This window comes from Idiotropiscis lumnitzeri, chromosome 6, assembly GCF_059441095.1.
Source record: "Idiotropiscis lumnitzeri isolate Australia: NSW breed Sydney's pygmy pipehorse chromosome 6, RoL_Ilum_1.0, whole genome shotgun sequence".
Lineage (NCBI taxonomy): Eukaryota > Metazoa > Chordata > Actinopteri > Syngnathiformes > Syngnathidae > Idiotropiscis > Idiotropiscis lumnitzeri.
This window is the reverse complement of record NC_142396.1, coordinates 7,692,243-7,707,054: the sequence shown is the minus strand read 5'-3', so window position 1 is coordinate 7,707,054 and position 14,812 is coordinate 7,692,243. Positions and strand designations below refer to the sequence as shown.

The window sequence follows — 14,812 nt, the reverse complement described above, 5'->3', positions numbered from 1 at the left end:
TTTGCACCTTTTTGTGTACAGATAAGATAAAAATTGCAAACACCGCTCTCTAGCGTTTACACCCACTGCAAATAACTGATACCGCAATCATAAAGATATTAAAATATTAATGTTGACCTAAAAAGCGACTTTACTTTTTTTCTAGCACACCAGGCAATATGAAATCGGCTTCTGCAAATTAAAAAATAGTTTTGTTGTGTTTTTTTTTCACTGGTGGGAATGAGCTTCCATAAATATGTATTTTCGCATGAAAACAAAACTTTTTTTTACAAAGAGTGATACCATATTTGCTCAACTTTATGACATTGCACTTACTTAAATAAAATATAAGAATGGCAGTTTTAGGATGTGTGTTCAAATGATCAAGAGGAGTTTGACAATTTGATTCGTTTTCGTTTGTGGAGCGACAGGAAGCTACGTAAGACTCGGAACGGAAGTTTGACAGACGCTAGCATGCTACAAGCTAACAGCCGGCTTTATTATCGAACAAGAAAATGTAGTTTTATGACTGAAGTTGAGAAGTATACAGTGTGTTTTTGGTCACCTTCTTTTAACCATCGTCGCTAATATTTATCCTTAACTGCGGTAGGTGAGTATTTGTATTGCGTCCAAAATGTTGCGAAAGTGGTCTTAGCACGGTGGCTAAAGCTAACGTGTCAACATTGCATACAGATTATGTCAAACGAATACGCCGTTCAACTATATTGGTGCGTCTTCTAAATGTAATTGACAGTAATAACATCACGCCATTGTTTAGCTCACTGGAGTTCCGATGTGGCAAGATGTTGATATATGTCTTCTTTTTGTTTTAAGCAGGGATGGCAGTCGAAAAATTCGTTTCAAAAACACTGGAACTTCTCCAAGAAGAGAGGGAAGCTGAAATAGAGGAAACCAGGTTTGTAAAGAGAACTTAATGGAAAACAGTTGACAAAATATCTGGATCTTCCACTTTCCTTGCGTTTGCTTCCTTAATTGAAATATGTCACCTGCACCTATAGAATTTTTTTAGGTACTTTTGGTGTTTTGTTTTTTTTCTTTGAATTTCTTTTTTTTATCACGGTAGGTAAGTGCAGTGGTTCTGAAACTTTTTGGGCTTGTATTCCCCCAAACCTTACCTCGATTACCCTCTTACTCATATGTGTTGATAATTCTCCTAAAGTAGAAATTAACACCACTGTTTATGAAATGAAAATCAAGTTATTACTTTAACTCAATTTGAACATTTAATTCTTAGGCATTGCCGCATGATAAACACCAATTAAACAAATATATATAAATATGTATGTAAATGTAAATGCGATCGACTGACAACCAGTCAACTATGTACACCGCCTTTTTCCCAAAGTTATCTGAAATCGACACCAGCCCCCCTGCGACCCCAATGACGATAAGGGCAATAGCAAATGTATGGATTGTTTTGTTTTCTGCCCACAGGGTGTGGAAAGAGAACATCCCACTAAAGGAGCTTCAAAATAAAGGAGTGTGCCTGCTAAAACTTCACATTGGAAGTCAGTCCACAGGCCTCTATGGTCGAACAGTTGTTGTCCTTGAGCCGAGAAAGCATCTTGGCCTCTCATCTCTTCCGAGCAATAACTTTGGACCTGGTAAGTTGGGGAAAAAATAGCTTTTTATCCAAGGTTTTGCACTTCTGGTTGACTTCATGCACTCTTTGTCACAGGGGACATAGTTGGTTTATATGACTCCGGTGGATGCAGTGCGACGTCTCAGATCAGCACAGGCATTGTGACACGTGTCAGCCAGACCTCAATAAGTGTGGCTTTTGAAGATTCAAAGGACGGGCTCAGTTTTGATACAGAGGCTTTGTACAGTCTCTTAAAGTTGGCAAATGATATAACTTATAAACGAATGAAAAGGTTCGCAGTGCATCTTTAATGTACATTTAAACTGACAACTGTGCAGTTATATCACATTTGAACATTGTTTTGTGCTGCCAGGGCTTTAAATACGTTGAATGGATACAACAGTGGACCGTCTGCAAATCTGATCAATGTTCTCTTTGGAGAAGCCAGACCTTCTTCTCATTCTCAGCCAAGTAAGTGACAACAAATTTATGGTGTACGCGGGTGATTTTTGTCTATTTTGGTTACACAAATTACATATGACAAGTGTATGATGGGCACAGTATTGACATGCGATCCAATCCAAGAGCTGTATCAAATCATCCGAACGATATCAATGTTCACTTTTGATTGGAACTGTCAGAGACTTGAAGGTCTGTATTGGTGTGGAAATGCACTGCAGCAAACTAGAAGGAGTGCCTAATATTTTGAGCATCTGCAGGAGCTATATAACTTATCTGTGGGGTAAAGTCAAAATTTGTGATGCAGCTGTCAGCAATTGTGGGTTCTTTAGAGAAACCATTTAACTTGTTGTGCTCCTTTAGATGGGGTCAAATTCTTTAACTCCAACCTGGATGCTTCCCAGAGAGAAGCAGTGACTTTTGCTCTGTCTCAGAGGGAACTGGCAGTGATTCATGGACCTCCAGGCACTGGGAAAACCACCACAGTAGTGGAGATCATTCTGCAAGCTGTCAAACAAGGCCAAAAGGTGCAACAAAACACATATTAAACTGTCTACAGTTATATACAAGAATATATTGATGTGCTGTGGCTTGTGTAGCATCTCACTTGATCCACAATATACTTTTTGCGCAGGTTTTATGCTGTGCCCCTTCAAATGTGGCGGTGGACAATTTAGTGGAAAGATTAGCCCGGTGCAAGGCCAAAGTTCTGAGGCTCGGTCACCCTGCCAGACTGCTGGAGTCCATACAAAAACATTCGCTGGATGCCATCCTCGCCAGGAGTGACAACGCCAACATCATCGCTGACATCCGCAGAGATATTGACAAAGCTTTTGTAAGTACCGGTATGTCTGCGCAAGTCCCTAACGGACATGTAAGTCACCTCGTCGATTATTGTGGTGGTTGTACAGTTGAACCTTGAGTTGTTAAGAGTAACAAGGTGTCGTTTGGTGAGCGAACTTCAGATTCATTGTAGTTATGGTTTCCTTCAGAGGGCCATTATGACTGAACCGCAAATAAATCTATGATCACCTCATTTGGGATGTAACAATATCCAAATGTCACGACAATATCATGACATGAACCTGAAATTGGAGAATTTGGACAATTTTATGCTAATCGGATAGTCGACGATTAAACCATTAATTTTGACACCCCTATCTGTGTAATCCTCTTAGCTGGGAATGAAGAAGAACAATGAGAAAGGAGAGCGGGGCAACTTCAGGCGAGAAATAGGCGAGCTGAGAAAAGAGCTGAAAACTAGGGAAGCCGCGGCCATCGGCCAGATTCTTAAAAGCGCCGACGTTGTGTTATCAACCAACACAGGTTAGTCAAGGTGTCAAGTAGCCAGTTAACAAATTTCACTTGGGTGTCATCGTGACAATGACCAGGGGTCACTCATCCGCATCTGCAGGTGCATGTGACGACGGGCCTCTGAAGTTCCTACCAGCCGAGCATTTTGATTGGGTGGTGATTGACGAATGCGCCCAGTCGCTGGAGAGCAGCTGCTGGATTGGTCTGCTCCGAGCGCGCAAGTGCATTCTCTCAGGAGACTACAAGCAGTTACCACCTACCATCAAATCACATGTGTAAACATTTTTTTTGTTTGTTCTATCATAAGGTTCAATTTATTATTATTTTTTTTCCCCTTTCGATCCTGATATGATGCACGTTGTTCTTACATGGTTCCTTCAGGGCGGCTTCAAAAGGCTTGTCTCTTAGTCTAATGGAGAGACTCATCCAGATGTGCGGAGACTCAGTTGTGCGCATGCTAACAGTCCAGTACCGCATGAACAGTGCCATCATGGAATGGGCCTCCAAAGCGATGTACCACGGAAGACTGACGGCACACAGCTCAGTGGAGACACACTTGCTAAAGTGAGAGTCAATTCAGTAAAAAGAAAAATGAGAAAACAAACTTGAAATAAGTAGTGTACTTAAATAAATGTCACACACAGAGATCTACCTGGGGTCAACTGTGTTGAAGAAACCAGCACAGCTCTTTTTCTCATTGACACAGCTGGCTGCGGTCTGGCAGAAATGGAGGTGGCAGATGACCAATCCAAAGGCAACCAGGGTTAGTTTTTTGTTTGTTTGTTTTTTTACCTTAATTTGACTTAAAAAAAAGATGCATTTTTAGAGTATGTTCATTGTTTTGCTATTATTTTGAATAAAATGGAATTATTTTCAGATTTTTAAAATATACGTGCAGAAATATGCATTTTTGCTCTAATTTGCATTTTTTGACCATTTAAAATGGTTCCAACTCTCAATTGTTCAGCTACTCATTATCACAAAATTTTGCAACATTTCAAAATAAGCGCCAAAGTTAAGATTTTTTTTTTTTTTATTACCTCTAATTTCAACATTTTTTGACTGATTTATGCGGCTCAAACGTTAAACTGTTCACCATATCCCTGCTACATTTTTTGGCACAAAATTTCAAAACATAAATCAAACATTAAGATTCAGTCTTGTGTTTTTTACTTAATTCGTACAATTTTTTGCCGGATTCAAACCGTTCCAACTGTAAACTAGCTTATCCCTACCTACAACATTTTTTTTTTTACATTTCAAATTAAAATCCCAAAACATAAATTACAGCCAGCTCGATGTTATCACAGTATCTTCTTTTTTCAGGTGAGGTTGACATCGTAGCGCTGCACATTAAAGCCTTGACAGAAGCTGGGGTGAATGCCAAAGACATAGCCGTTATTGCTCCGTACAATTTGCAAGTAAGTGGTAGGCTCCATTTAAAATAATCACAATTATACTTTTGTCTGGTCAACCATTATGTTTGCTCCCATCAGATTGTGAAGGTTTATCAAATGTTTTGGTTTACTTGTTAACACTTGATAAGAGTTATAACGTGTGCACCTCTGTAAAGGTCGACCTCCTGCGTCAGAAACTTTCTGCAAGGCATCCAGAGCTGGAAATCAAGTCGGTGGATGGCTTTCAAGGCAGAGAGAAAGAGGCTGTGGTTTTGTCTTTAGTCCGGTCCAATCGTAAAGGTACATTTTCAGTTTGGTGTTAGTGCTAGATTGCCGAATGAAATGTGATTTGGATGAAAAAAATTGTACTTCTGAATTCAGGTGAAGTTGGATTTCTGGCGGAGGACAGGAGGCTAAACGTAGCTGTCACACGTGCGAGGCGTCACGTGGCCATTGTGTGTGACACCCAGACAATTCAAAATCACGCTTTCCTCAAAACGCTAGTCCATCATGTCACTGGATGCGGTGAGGTTCGAACAGCATTTGAGTACCTACAGGACATTGTCCCACAGAATTACATCCGGGACCACAAAGACTCAAAGACTGACTCTTCAAAAACACAGAAGGCTGAGGTAAAGAAAGCCAAAGTGGTTCCGAAGAAATCAAGTGGAAGTAGCACAAATGCTAATAGATGCAACAATCCCATAAAGTCGTGTGCATCGGCGCTCGCTGAGGAGGAACAGAAGAAGAACCGTCAAAGTGAAATAAGAGAGATGGTGGAGCGCTTTCTGAAGAACCTCACGAAGACTGAACTCGAATTCCCGTCGTCATTCAACTCCCACGACCGCCTGCTGGTGCATCAGATAGCTGAAGAACTGGGCCTCACGCACCAGAGTAAAGGCGAGGGGAAAGACCGTTGTATCACCGTCTCCAGGCCAACCGCTCAAAAGGAGGAGGAACAAGATGAAAATGAGGGAGCAGCAGCTTCCCAGGAGCAGGACACTCCTCAACACCCCCAAAAAGAATTATCATGTGAACCTCCATTAGATTTAAAAAGTTTACATACAGAGCGGATGAAGAGGGAACAGCAGAAAAGGGAAAAAAATGCTCGACAAAAGAAACAGCAGAACCCGGTTGCTACAAAGAAGACCACTGCCACTAAAGGTTAGAAATGAAAACATCTGCGTTTGTACTCCGCCAAATTTGTGCAATGTGCGTTTTGCCTTCCTAGGAAAGAAGACAAAAGCAGGCGCCTGCGAAATTGCGGCAGCTGCTTCTGCGGGCGACGACTTTGATGCCCTCATTAGCGCCGTGGTCAAAGCAGACAGCGTGTGCAGTTTTGTCAAGTGTAAAGCCTCCGTGCTTGTACTTGGACAGCTTTGTCTTTTCTGCAACAGGCAATATTGTCTCAGTCACCACATACCGGAGGTAAGGCCACAGGAAGTCTCAAACCTTGACAAGTCGACTTTTAACTATGCAGGTGATGGAAAACCACCTTTCTCATCTTGTCATCTTTGACAGAGTTGCATTTGAAATACATAGTGACATTTGTTCAGATCTTCCAATGTTTGTATCATTTTAGGTGCACGGCTGTGGAGATAAAGCCAAGACTCGTGCTCGAATAAGGATAAGCAAGGAGGGGGTTTTGTACGCCGGCAGTGGGACAAAAGACAAATCCATGGACCCCAATAAGAAAGCTTATCTACATAGGAAACTGGACTCTAAACTCAAAGATATGGCAACACAGAGGAAAACAAAAAACAAAGAGAAGGATGGTTAACAATTATGGAATAAAGTGCTGTCAATCCTGCCAAAAATGTTTTTTTTTTTTTTACCCCTCTTTTTATTTTGTAAACATTGAACAAGTGGGTACATTCATCCACATGAAAACAAAATGGAACAAACAGTAGAGGCAGATAACTCATGTATGCAGGCACATTTGCGTCGCAAAGACAAAGCCAAGCTAGTGCATCACGGAGACAACTGCGGACGCACGACTACAATAAAGGTGTCACCTTCACAATGTTAATTTTCAGCATTGCCTTAAGTTTGCAAAGTTGTTTTTATTTAACGAAAAAGTCAGCTGTGACTGGTAACTTCCATCTTCTTTCAGGCTATAGAACACCAAAATCCATTATTTATTCTGGATATGTGAACCATGTTTAACAGAAGTCAGAGTTGAGAGGTAGTTTATTCTTACAATAATGTCAGCGGTGGAGAAAAGTATAAAGCAAAAACCTCCATCATTGTGCTGACGAGAGAACATCCATTTTCGGTTCATTGTCATATTTGTGAATAATGATTTTTTTTCTCCAAGTCATTATGCTGCAGATTTAAATGACAATTCAGCGTGATATTTAAACAGATCTCAATCAATAAAAATAAAATCACAGGTCACATAATTAGGTAGGCCAGTGAAATTGAAGCAAGCCAATAAAATATGTGTTTCGAATACTCTGCCTTTACAAAGATAATATTGCTTTTTTGACACTGCAAGATGTATTAATATTACAGAGGTGTTTTTCTAAAATGTTAAGTGAAAAATGAATGGAACAAATTCATGGTTTCCGTTATATAGTATTATTACAGGTACTGTATATGCTCAAGTAAATAAACTAGATTTAGATTTTTCCGTACTTTAGTTTGGCATTCTCCAGTCAATGAAACATGCAACGTCTGACATGCAGAGTTCTCAATTCAACAAAAGCTCACTCTCCTCTTTTTTTTTTTTTTTCAAACGACCAATTAATGACTATTTACAACAACGAAAAATTAAACAACCAGATTCTCTGTTCACCAATCCCTGTCTTCACTACTGATGTCAGAGATGTGGACAGAAAAAGGAATTCCTATGAAGAACACAATGTATGTTGATCCGGCGCCATATTGTCAAGGAGAAAAAGAAAAAAAAAACAGCTTCATATACATGTTTTGTAAAGACATCAGAGTCTTGTTAAGTTATTGCAAAACACCTCCTCTAACTTAAAACATTTACATTACCGTATGTACAAGAATAAAATACCACATGAAGAATTCAGAAGTTGCTAAATAAAACATGAATCTGCATAAGTGTAAATAATAGCAAGAGATCCTCTTAGCCGTATTGTACATTACCGATGCATAGCTTAGCATGTGTTGTGTGTACGGTCCACATGCTTTACTACTTCCTCTCACTCTGCAATCAAAGGCCAAATACTCTAGCCTCTATTAAAATGTGGCAAATGGACGTTTTATGCACACCGTCCTCTTCGGTCACTTCCAAACTGCTGTCAGTAAAGAAGGTGAGTGAGTCCTCAGAGTGGGGACGCCCGCCTCCATTCAGCATCCCTCAGCACAGGGTCACGGATTAGACCCCCCCATCAAAGATCGTCTTCTCTTCCCCGAGGCTGCCCGCTTCTGTCAAAGCCGGTCGGCAGCATTTGAGGCATTAATGCACCATGTTTGGAGATCCATACGTCCAACATGGCAGCAAAATCACACGAATCCTGGCTTCATGGAGTTCTTGAAACACTTGGGACAGCCTTTTGTCCCGTTAGTCTGCAGACACCTGGAAGAATTAAAAACTATGTGATTAAAAATACTCCCAAACGGGAACAGTGAATCTGCAGCAAGGTTGCTATAGTTAATGAAAATAAATTAAATGAATAAAACTAAAATGGAAAAAAAATGTAAACAAAATTTTTAAAAATGAAGTGAAAAAAAAAATAAGGATACTAACCGAACTAAGTAAATCTACAGTAGGTATAATTATACCATAAGAGTCCTCTGTTGTTGTCCTTGTCAATTAATATTTAATACATGAGCTTTTGGCTTTTTAACTGTTTTTATTTCTTTATTAATGTGTGGTCATACGGAAGAAGGAACGCTGAGCAATCATTTGAGAAGTTCAGTTTAAGTTATTACACAGTACTTACTGTGCACTTGTTTTTAATCTTGTACTCCACAAATGCTCCATAACTTAAAAAATAAAACTAATATTAAAGCTAATAAAAACTAAACTAATAGAAAGCTTTCAAAATAAACAAACCTGTTCTAAAAACTGATTGAAACTCTTTAAATTCGAAAAACAAAACTCAAAAGAAAATAAAAATCAACAACAATGAAAACTCTCCAACTATTATAACTTTGGTTGATACCCACTTGACCGACCAAGCTTTAAAAAAAAAACAAAAAAAACAAATAACTAACCAACCTGCTCTACTAACAAATTAAAACTAACTGAATTTGAAAAACAAAAATAACAAAAACAAAACAGAAATAAATAAATAAATTCTGAAGTATTACAACTCTGATCAGTACTCACTTGAGGTGGAAAATGTGAGAACAGGGTAAAGCCTGCAGCTTTTGGTCCCTGTCCCCGATGGACTCGCCACACATGCCGCAGTAGAGCTCCAGCTCCTCCACGCATTGCAGGAACTTCACCACCTGCTCGCGCAGCTCCTGCTGTCTGCCCTGACTCCTGTAGATGCCCTCCCTCAGGCAATGAGCCTTCAGCGTGCACAGCTTGATGCGTAAACACAGAGAGGTCATCAGTGGATTGCTTGTACTGCCATGTTTTACATTGTGTGTGAGGAACATCCCAAACCTTGTTTCCCATTCCATCTGCCAGGGCCTGCGCTCGCTCTAAAGAATCCAGAGCCTGGGGAATATGATATAAAATACACATTCATATATACACACACACAAAAAAATAAATAAATAAATAAAATAAATCCAATTTACGCACCTTAACGTATTCCTTCAGCAGAAGCCAACACTTTGCAACTGCCAGCTGCACGTGGGCCTGTCCAAGTCGATTCCCAATCTCAGTCATGATGCCCAAAGCCGACTCGTAACGAGGGAATGCTTTCTGAAAGGTTAAAAAAAAAAAAAAGACACAATTAACTTGAAATGTCTCAATCAAAGCTTATTTGCAAATGCTAGCAACTCACATCGCAGTCACGCCTATAGCGATGTATGTCAGCAAAGTTCAACAAGCACAGTGCCTGCAGAGGACGGTCACCATGCTGCAGAGCAATTTTCATTGATTCCTGTTGAAGGAAAACATTGGAGAGAGGAGACAAGTCCATCACTGAGCTCTGTCTGTCATCTAAAAATGGCAACATATGCAGATGAATCAGCTAGAAATGAGAGGGGCAAAACATTTAGATATGAAAACAACCAATAACTAACAAAATGCATTCAGTCCTGTATCTGAAGTAGTACGGATATAAAGGCGCGCTTGAACGCACGCTGCTGTCTCTTTGTCCACAAAAAATGATCTTGAAATAAAGCTCTGCCGTTAGCGGTGTCATGCTCGGACGCTTTTTTTTTCGGGAGGGGGGGCATCAATTTTTATGAATAAGACTGGAGGCTCAAGGTCGGATGGGTGCTGAGATAGCGGCCGAAGGGGGGGGGGGGGGGGGGGGGGTGACTGGCAAAATAGGGTCAAGTGCCCATCTCTGTAAGATATTAATGCCCCCTCTTGAGTTTCTTGATTTTTCACTTCAATTTAATGGACATTTTGCGGCACCTTCTGATGTTCACACCTTGGTCCCACGAGGGCAGTATAAAACATGACATACAGACATTCCGTACATGGAGCTGGTCTTGGTTCCTCAGTGTGGCACGAATATTAGTCATTCTTCATAGAGGATAAAGAATATGTACATGTGTGTATTTTTATATTATCTGTCTAAAAGGGTCATCATGCCGTGAAAATGGTGTTATTCATTGTTCATGTGTTACCGAATGATGTGACAGATGTGTGTATGCTTTATAGTTGACCATGTTTGATAGCTAGCTAGCTAGATATTTCGAGTGTTTATTTGCCTTATAATTTACATATACCACCTGCGTGTTTTCATATGAGCTGTTTTTGATCTCACCTTCAAGCACCCTCTTGTACATGACAACTCGAAATATGTGTAAATTGTTTGGCTAAATGTAATCAATCTGAAAACGCATCCTGCTATTTTGTTACGACCACGTTTGCACTCCAAGTCAATGGCATGAAGTTTCTCCCTCCCCCCTTCCACAGCACATAATTAGAACAGAGAGCGGAGGCTGAAGGCCCTCTCTTCATTAACACTTTAAACCAGCGCCTCTGTGGGCATATTTTAGTGGAGGTCTAAGGTCTAGTACAAGACAACAAGTGGTGCTCGCACCTGTCAGCAACCAACCGAGCGTCGACTGTATCTTCAGCTTTGACATCAGGAAGGCCAAAGATCTCACTTGTGACATATTTACCATAAACAGTACTGGAAAGTAACCAGTACAAAGTTTTTAGAGAACTTAAATGTCAACATAAATGCCTTGAAAATTTGACACAACACAGAGAAAAGCGTTTCTTAACAACCCTGACAAATCAGAATGCTTAAAAATAAAATAAAAATCAACTCCTCTCACTCTTCAGTCCTCTATGTGACGTGCGAACTTTCACAGCTGACAACGAGGCACCGTAAAACAGCTACACCAGCCCGAAGCGCTGATCCACATGCTGGCTTTCAATTCGGATTTTGTAAAAATAAAAAATGCTCTTTAATGTTTCGCTACGTAACATGCGTGCACTCACGGCAGACAACGATGCGCTCTTATGGAGCTGTGCCAGTGTACTATCCGAAGGATATAGTTTCAGGTTGTATATATATATATATATATATTTATGGGAGACCCATTTTGTATCTTTTGCAAATATCAGGGGTCCACTGTACCTCACAGCATTCCATGGCGTCCGGAAGGCGCTCCAGCTTCCTGTAGGCCACCGACATGTGGTACTGGCTCATGGCGCGATACTTGAGGCTCCAACCTTTGCCGTAGTCATTGACGAGCTCGGCTGCTTTGCATGGGAAGAAAAGGGCTTTCTCGTAGTCCTGTGGGCACACATTAAAAAAAAAAAAAAGGAATAGGACAAGACAAAATATGGCAGCGTCCAAATAAAGAAGCCCAAACTGTGCACTTTTTTTGGAGGTGTGCATAAAATAACACGCGAGTGCATTCTCCACATGCCACATGATCACAATGCCATTGAAACCAATCCTCCACGGGAAGCTGGGGGATTACGCTTACAAATCTCTGATGTCAAGGGTACGCCATCACGCCCCCTCCCAAACCCCAGAGCAGGTCCTCATGACTAACAATGCCCACTATTGCATGAGCTAACAGTTGGTCATGTTTGTTTGGATGCTCCACGGTGTTATCATGCTCTGCAAATACACATCCGTGGACCGAGTGATTGCACAATCAAAGCCACACGTGCCGCCCTCTGTCAATGGGCTGCTGCTGCTGTTTGGCCTCATTATAAAAAAAAAAACAATGCTTGCCACCAAAACCAAATAGAAGCCAGCTTGCACTCTCACGATATTCCACAAAAAAAAAAAAAAGCCCAAACGCGAGACATTAAAAAAATACACAATTGCATAACAAACATTGCTCAATAAAAACTTCATCAAAGAACAAAATCAAAATGTGAGCTACTATTCCAACATGAATGATATAAAATCTTCATAGTACCGTAATGAACTTTTTAAGTATTCAATATATTGTGACACAAATATGAGCAACATTTCATTTGCGTTACCTTCAGATGGACGTAAATGTTTCCCAGACTGCAGCATACTCTGCACTCCAGCATTTTGTCGTCATTGTTGTGCGCGTAGCGCAGGGCCTTCTCGTAGCTCTCCAGCGCTTGCTGGAAGAGGCTGAGGCCCAGGAAGGCGTTGCCCATGCTCAGACACACCTGCCCATTGAGCTGCAAGCTGACCGTAGTGCCTTGCATGTTCAAGCAGGTCTTACAGTACGAGACCGTTTTGTGGAAGTCGCACAGCTTCTCGTTGCTCCTCGCCAAATTCAGGTAGCCCTCCGTCAGGTAATCCGGGTCCTCCATTTCTCTGGCTGTGTCGATTTGATCCAAGGCGTACTGCAAAGCATGTGCGATGTAATGACGCGAACATTGCTTTGAAATGATTCTTGGGTTTAGTGCGAAGTGAGTGGTGCTTGAGTACGGTTGATTATGTCAACAAGACACCCCACACCAACTATCGGATTGCAGGACACTTATTTACTCCGCGTTGAGCGCAAGCCACACATTGAAGTGATGCTAAGAAGGTATAACCTTTGATCCGATACCATTTAAAAGCATCTCGCGCAGCGTGAAAATGCACAATTAGAGCAGAGTCGTCCCGATGACACACTGATGATATTCAGAAGCATGCGCTTGGAATTATGTCAGACGAGCAGATTGCGTAACACGGTTTACAAATGAACGTCAAATGGATTTAACGTAAATGTTTCAAGTACGACTAAATTTAAATGTTACCAGTTAGTTGTCTTGTCAGCGTTGGGTAGTCTTACCTTGAGCATATCTTTATATTTTCCCATTTCCGAGTGAGCCGTGATCAAGCATCCCAAAACCCGAAACTTCCCTCCAGGATCCGAGGTTTTCTCCAACACTTTTGTCCACACGTGCAGAGCTTTGTCAGTCTGATTGGACTGGTACAGCTTCAGTCCTTTCTCTATCTGTTGCTTGGTTTGGTCCTGGCCCATCTCTGTATTGAGGTGCCTCATAAAAATATTCATTTGTTTAGGCCATGGGACTTCGGCGGAGCAGCGAGAAACCAGAACTCCGCCATGTTAAACACTGAAGATCCCCTGAAGATGATCCCCTGAGAGCTCGGTGCCAGAAGGCCTAACACATCCAGGTCTCTCAACTCCGGCTGCGCTGAGACGGAAAGGAAACTGGATCCAACAAAGTCAAGACCATTATCACCAGTGGCTTCGTGGTAAACCCAAGTGCCGGGCAAATATCTTCCCCATTTAACTCGGCAATAATCTCCCTTGAGCATGAAGCGTTTCAAAGTTCTTCCTCGGATTTCCGTCCGAAAAACTCCAAAGAAACACGTTTCCTAGCCGAGGGCTAGCAGCGATATCCCAGAATATCTACTCCCTCCACACCCGAGCAAAAGGAATTCTCAACACCCCTCTGTCCAACCCCCCTCCACCTTCCTCGTAGTGCTGGCGCTACAGCAGATGGCCTTGTCACTCCAAACCATGTGTCCCTTCAGGAATTCTGCCCTGTCCTCAGCAAGCAGCCCCAAGGTCACGAGAGCTCCTAGCGATCCACCTTCACACTAAATACCGATTTCAGCCAGTCATTTAACATCACTCGCCTCAGGATCACAAACACAACAAAGTATATACAACCCCCACATTGGACAAGGTAGTGAGGTGCAAGTTTTATTTCCCAGGGTTCACATGAGACGTGAGACGGCAATCTTGGAAGTTTAGAATCGGGAGTCCTTATGGAGGCGCATATGTGCTCCCAGAAAGCCCCACCACTCATCTCAGCGTCAGCAACTGACGCTTAGAATAGTTCACAAAGTCTGACATGTAACCGGGCTTGGGTTTCAGCTGCACAGCCTCCTGCAAACACATCAATGGGATCAAAGTTGTGGCCTCTCGGTCGTAGCTTTCTCTCCTTCGACTCTTTTTGTGTCTACCAAGGACAAAACCACCTCCACCTCTCGTTTTAGAAAAAAAAATCTGGAGCCTGTAACGTTTGTGCAGCTAAATGGCGATAAAAAGGGGGAGTTTTAAGTTTTCCAAATAATATATCACTTTTGGTGAATCTGCCCAGACAGTAGTACAGCAAAAAAAATGATCGGTGAGCAAATCAGCCCGCTCCGGTGGCATCTTGTACCTCAGAATTGTTAAGAAACCACCACAGCCAAGGAAAACAACCAATCGGAGATATGAGGCGTAACTGAAGAGGTGTCAATCCTTTGCCATCTTTTCCGATGCACTCATAAATTGTTTCCAAATTCGTAGGCACCGTCCTCGAGCACCCTTCGCAGGCTAAGTCCTTCAAAGGCTCTTCCTCTATGAACTGCATAAACCGTGGCAAATTTGGACAGGCCAAGCGGAGAAGAAGAGATCGATGTCAGCTACGAAAGTGCTCAGACGCAGCCTTCGCTCAGGCCCGTCTCCATGGAAACCAAGGCCAGAATTGAAAGGAATTAGCAACATTTCTGCTCAACAGGTACATTCATCACCTCTTTTGGATTGTCAATTCAACGCAACCCCT

At 41.7% G+C, this 14,812-nt stretch overlaps 2 protein-coding genes across 7 annotated transcripts; one reads left to right on the top strand and one right to left on the bottom strand.

Annotated features, from left to right (window-relative positions):
• The first annotated feature begins 403 nt into the window (after nt 1-403).
• On the top strand, nt 404-6,764 carry ighmbp2 (immunoglobulin mu DNA binding protein 2). 6 transcript variants are annotated; one of them, XM_088298117.1, is made up of 17 exons: nt 404-585; nt 673-707; nt 817-895; nt 1,435-1,604; nt 1,679-1,874; nt 1,956-2,053; nt 2,405-2,568; nt 2,676-2,876; nt 3,220-3,367; nt 3,456-3,630; nt 3,737-3,919; nt 4,000-4,118; nt 4,682-4,776; nt 4,929-5,052; nt 5,134-5,916; nt 5,984-6,180; nt 6,335-6,760. In XM_088298117.1, the coding sequence occupies exons 3-17, from the start codon at nt 819-821 to the stop codon at nt 6,530-6,532; spliced, it is 2,928 nt and encodes a 975-aa protein (XP_088154243.1). In that variant the 5' UTR covers nt 404-585; nt 673-707; nt 817-818; the 3' UTR covers nt 6,533-6,760. The 6 variants fall into 6 exon arrangements, with proteins under 6 accessions (XP_088154243.1, XP_088154242.1, XP_088154240.1 ...); XM_088298116.1 differs by having other exon boundaries at nt 404-589; XM_088298114.1 differs by lacking the exon at nt 673-707 and having other exon boundaries at nt 6,335-6,759.
• Nucleotides 6,765-7,351: 587 nt separating this feature from the next.
• On the bottom strand, nt 7,352-13,657 carry rapsn (receptor-associated protein of the synapse, 43kD). The gene is made up of 8 exons (XM_088298122.1): nt 13,084-13,657; nt 12,311-12,649; nt 11,445-11,603; nt 9,684-9,782; nt 9,479-9,601; nt 9,338-9,391; nt 9,056-9,255; nt 7,352-8,299 (listed from the first exon to the last, which is right to left on the bottom strand). Exons 1-8 carry the CDS (start codon nt 13,306-13,308, stop codon nt 8,227-8,229), a joined length of 1,272 nt encoding a protein of 423 aa, XP_088154248.1. The 5' UTR covers nt 13,309-13,657; the 3' UTR covers nt 7,352-8,226.
• Between the last annotated feature and the right edge of the window lie 1,155 nt (nt 13,658-14,812).

Coding starts and splice junctions, on each gene's coding strand:
- ighmbp2 (XM_088298117.1), top strand. CDS start 819: ATGGCAGTCGAAAAATTCGTTTCAAAAACACTGGAACTTCTCCAAGAA. Junction 2,054..2,404: donor TTCTTCTCATTCTCAGCCAA/GTAAGTGACAAC, acceptor GTGCTCCTTTAG/ATGGGGTCAAATTCTTTAAC. Junction 3,920..3,999: donor GTGGAGACACACTTGCTAAA/GTGAGAGTCAAT, acceptor TGTCACACACAG/AGATCTACCTGGGGTCAACT.
- rapsn (XM_088298122.1), bottom strand. CDS start 13,308: ATGAATATTTTTATGAGGCACCTCAATACAGAGATGGGCCAGGACCAA. Junction 9,602..9,683: donor GCTATAGGCGTGACTGCGAT/GTGAGTTGCTAG, acceptor TTAACCTTTCAG/AAAGCATTCCCTCGTTACGA. Junction 9,392..9,478: donor TGCTGAAGGAATACGTTAAG/GTGCGTAAATTG, acceptor CATATTCCCCAG/GCTCTGGATTCTTTAGAGCG.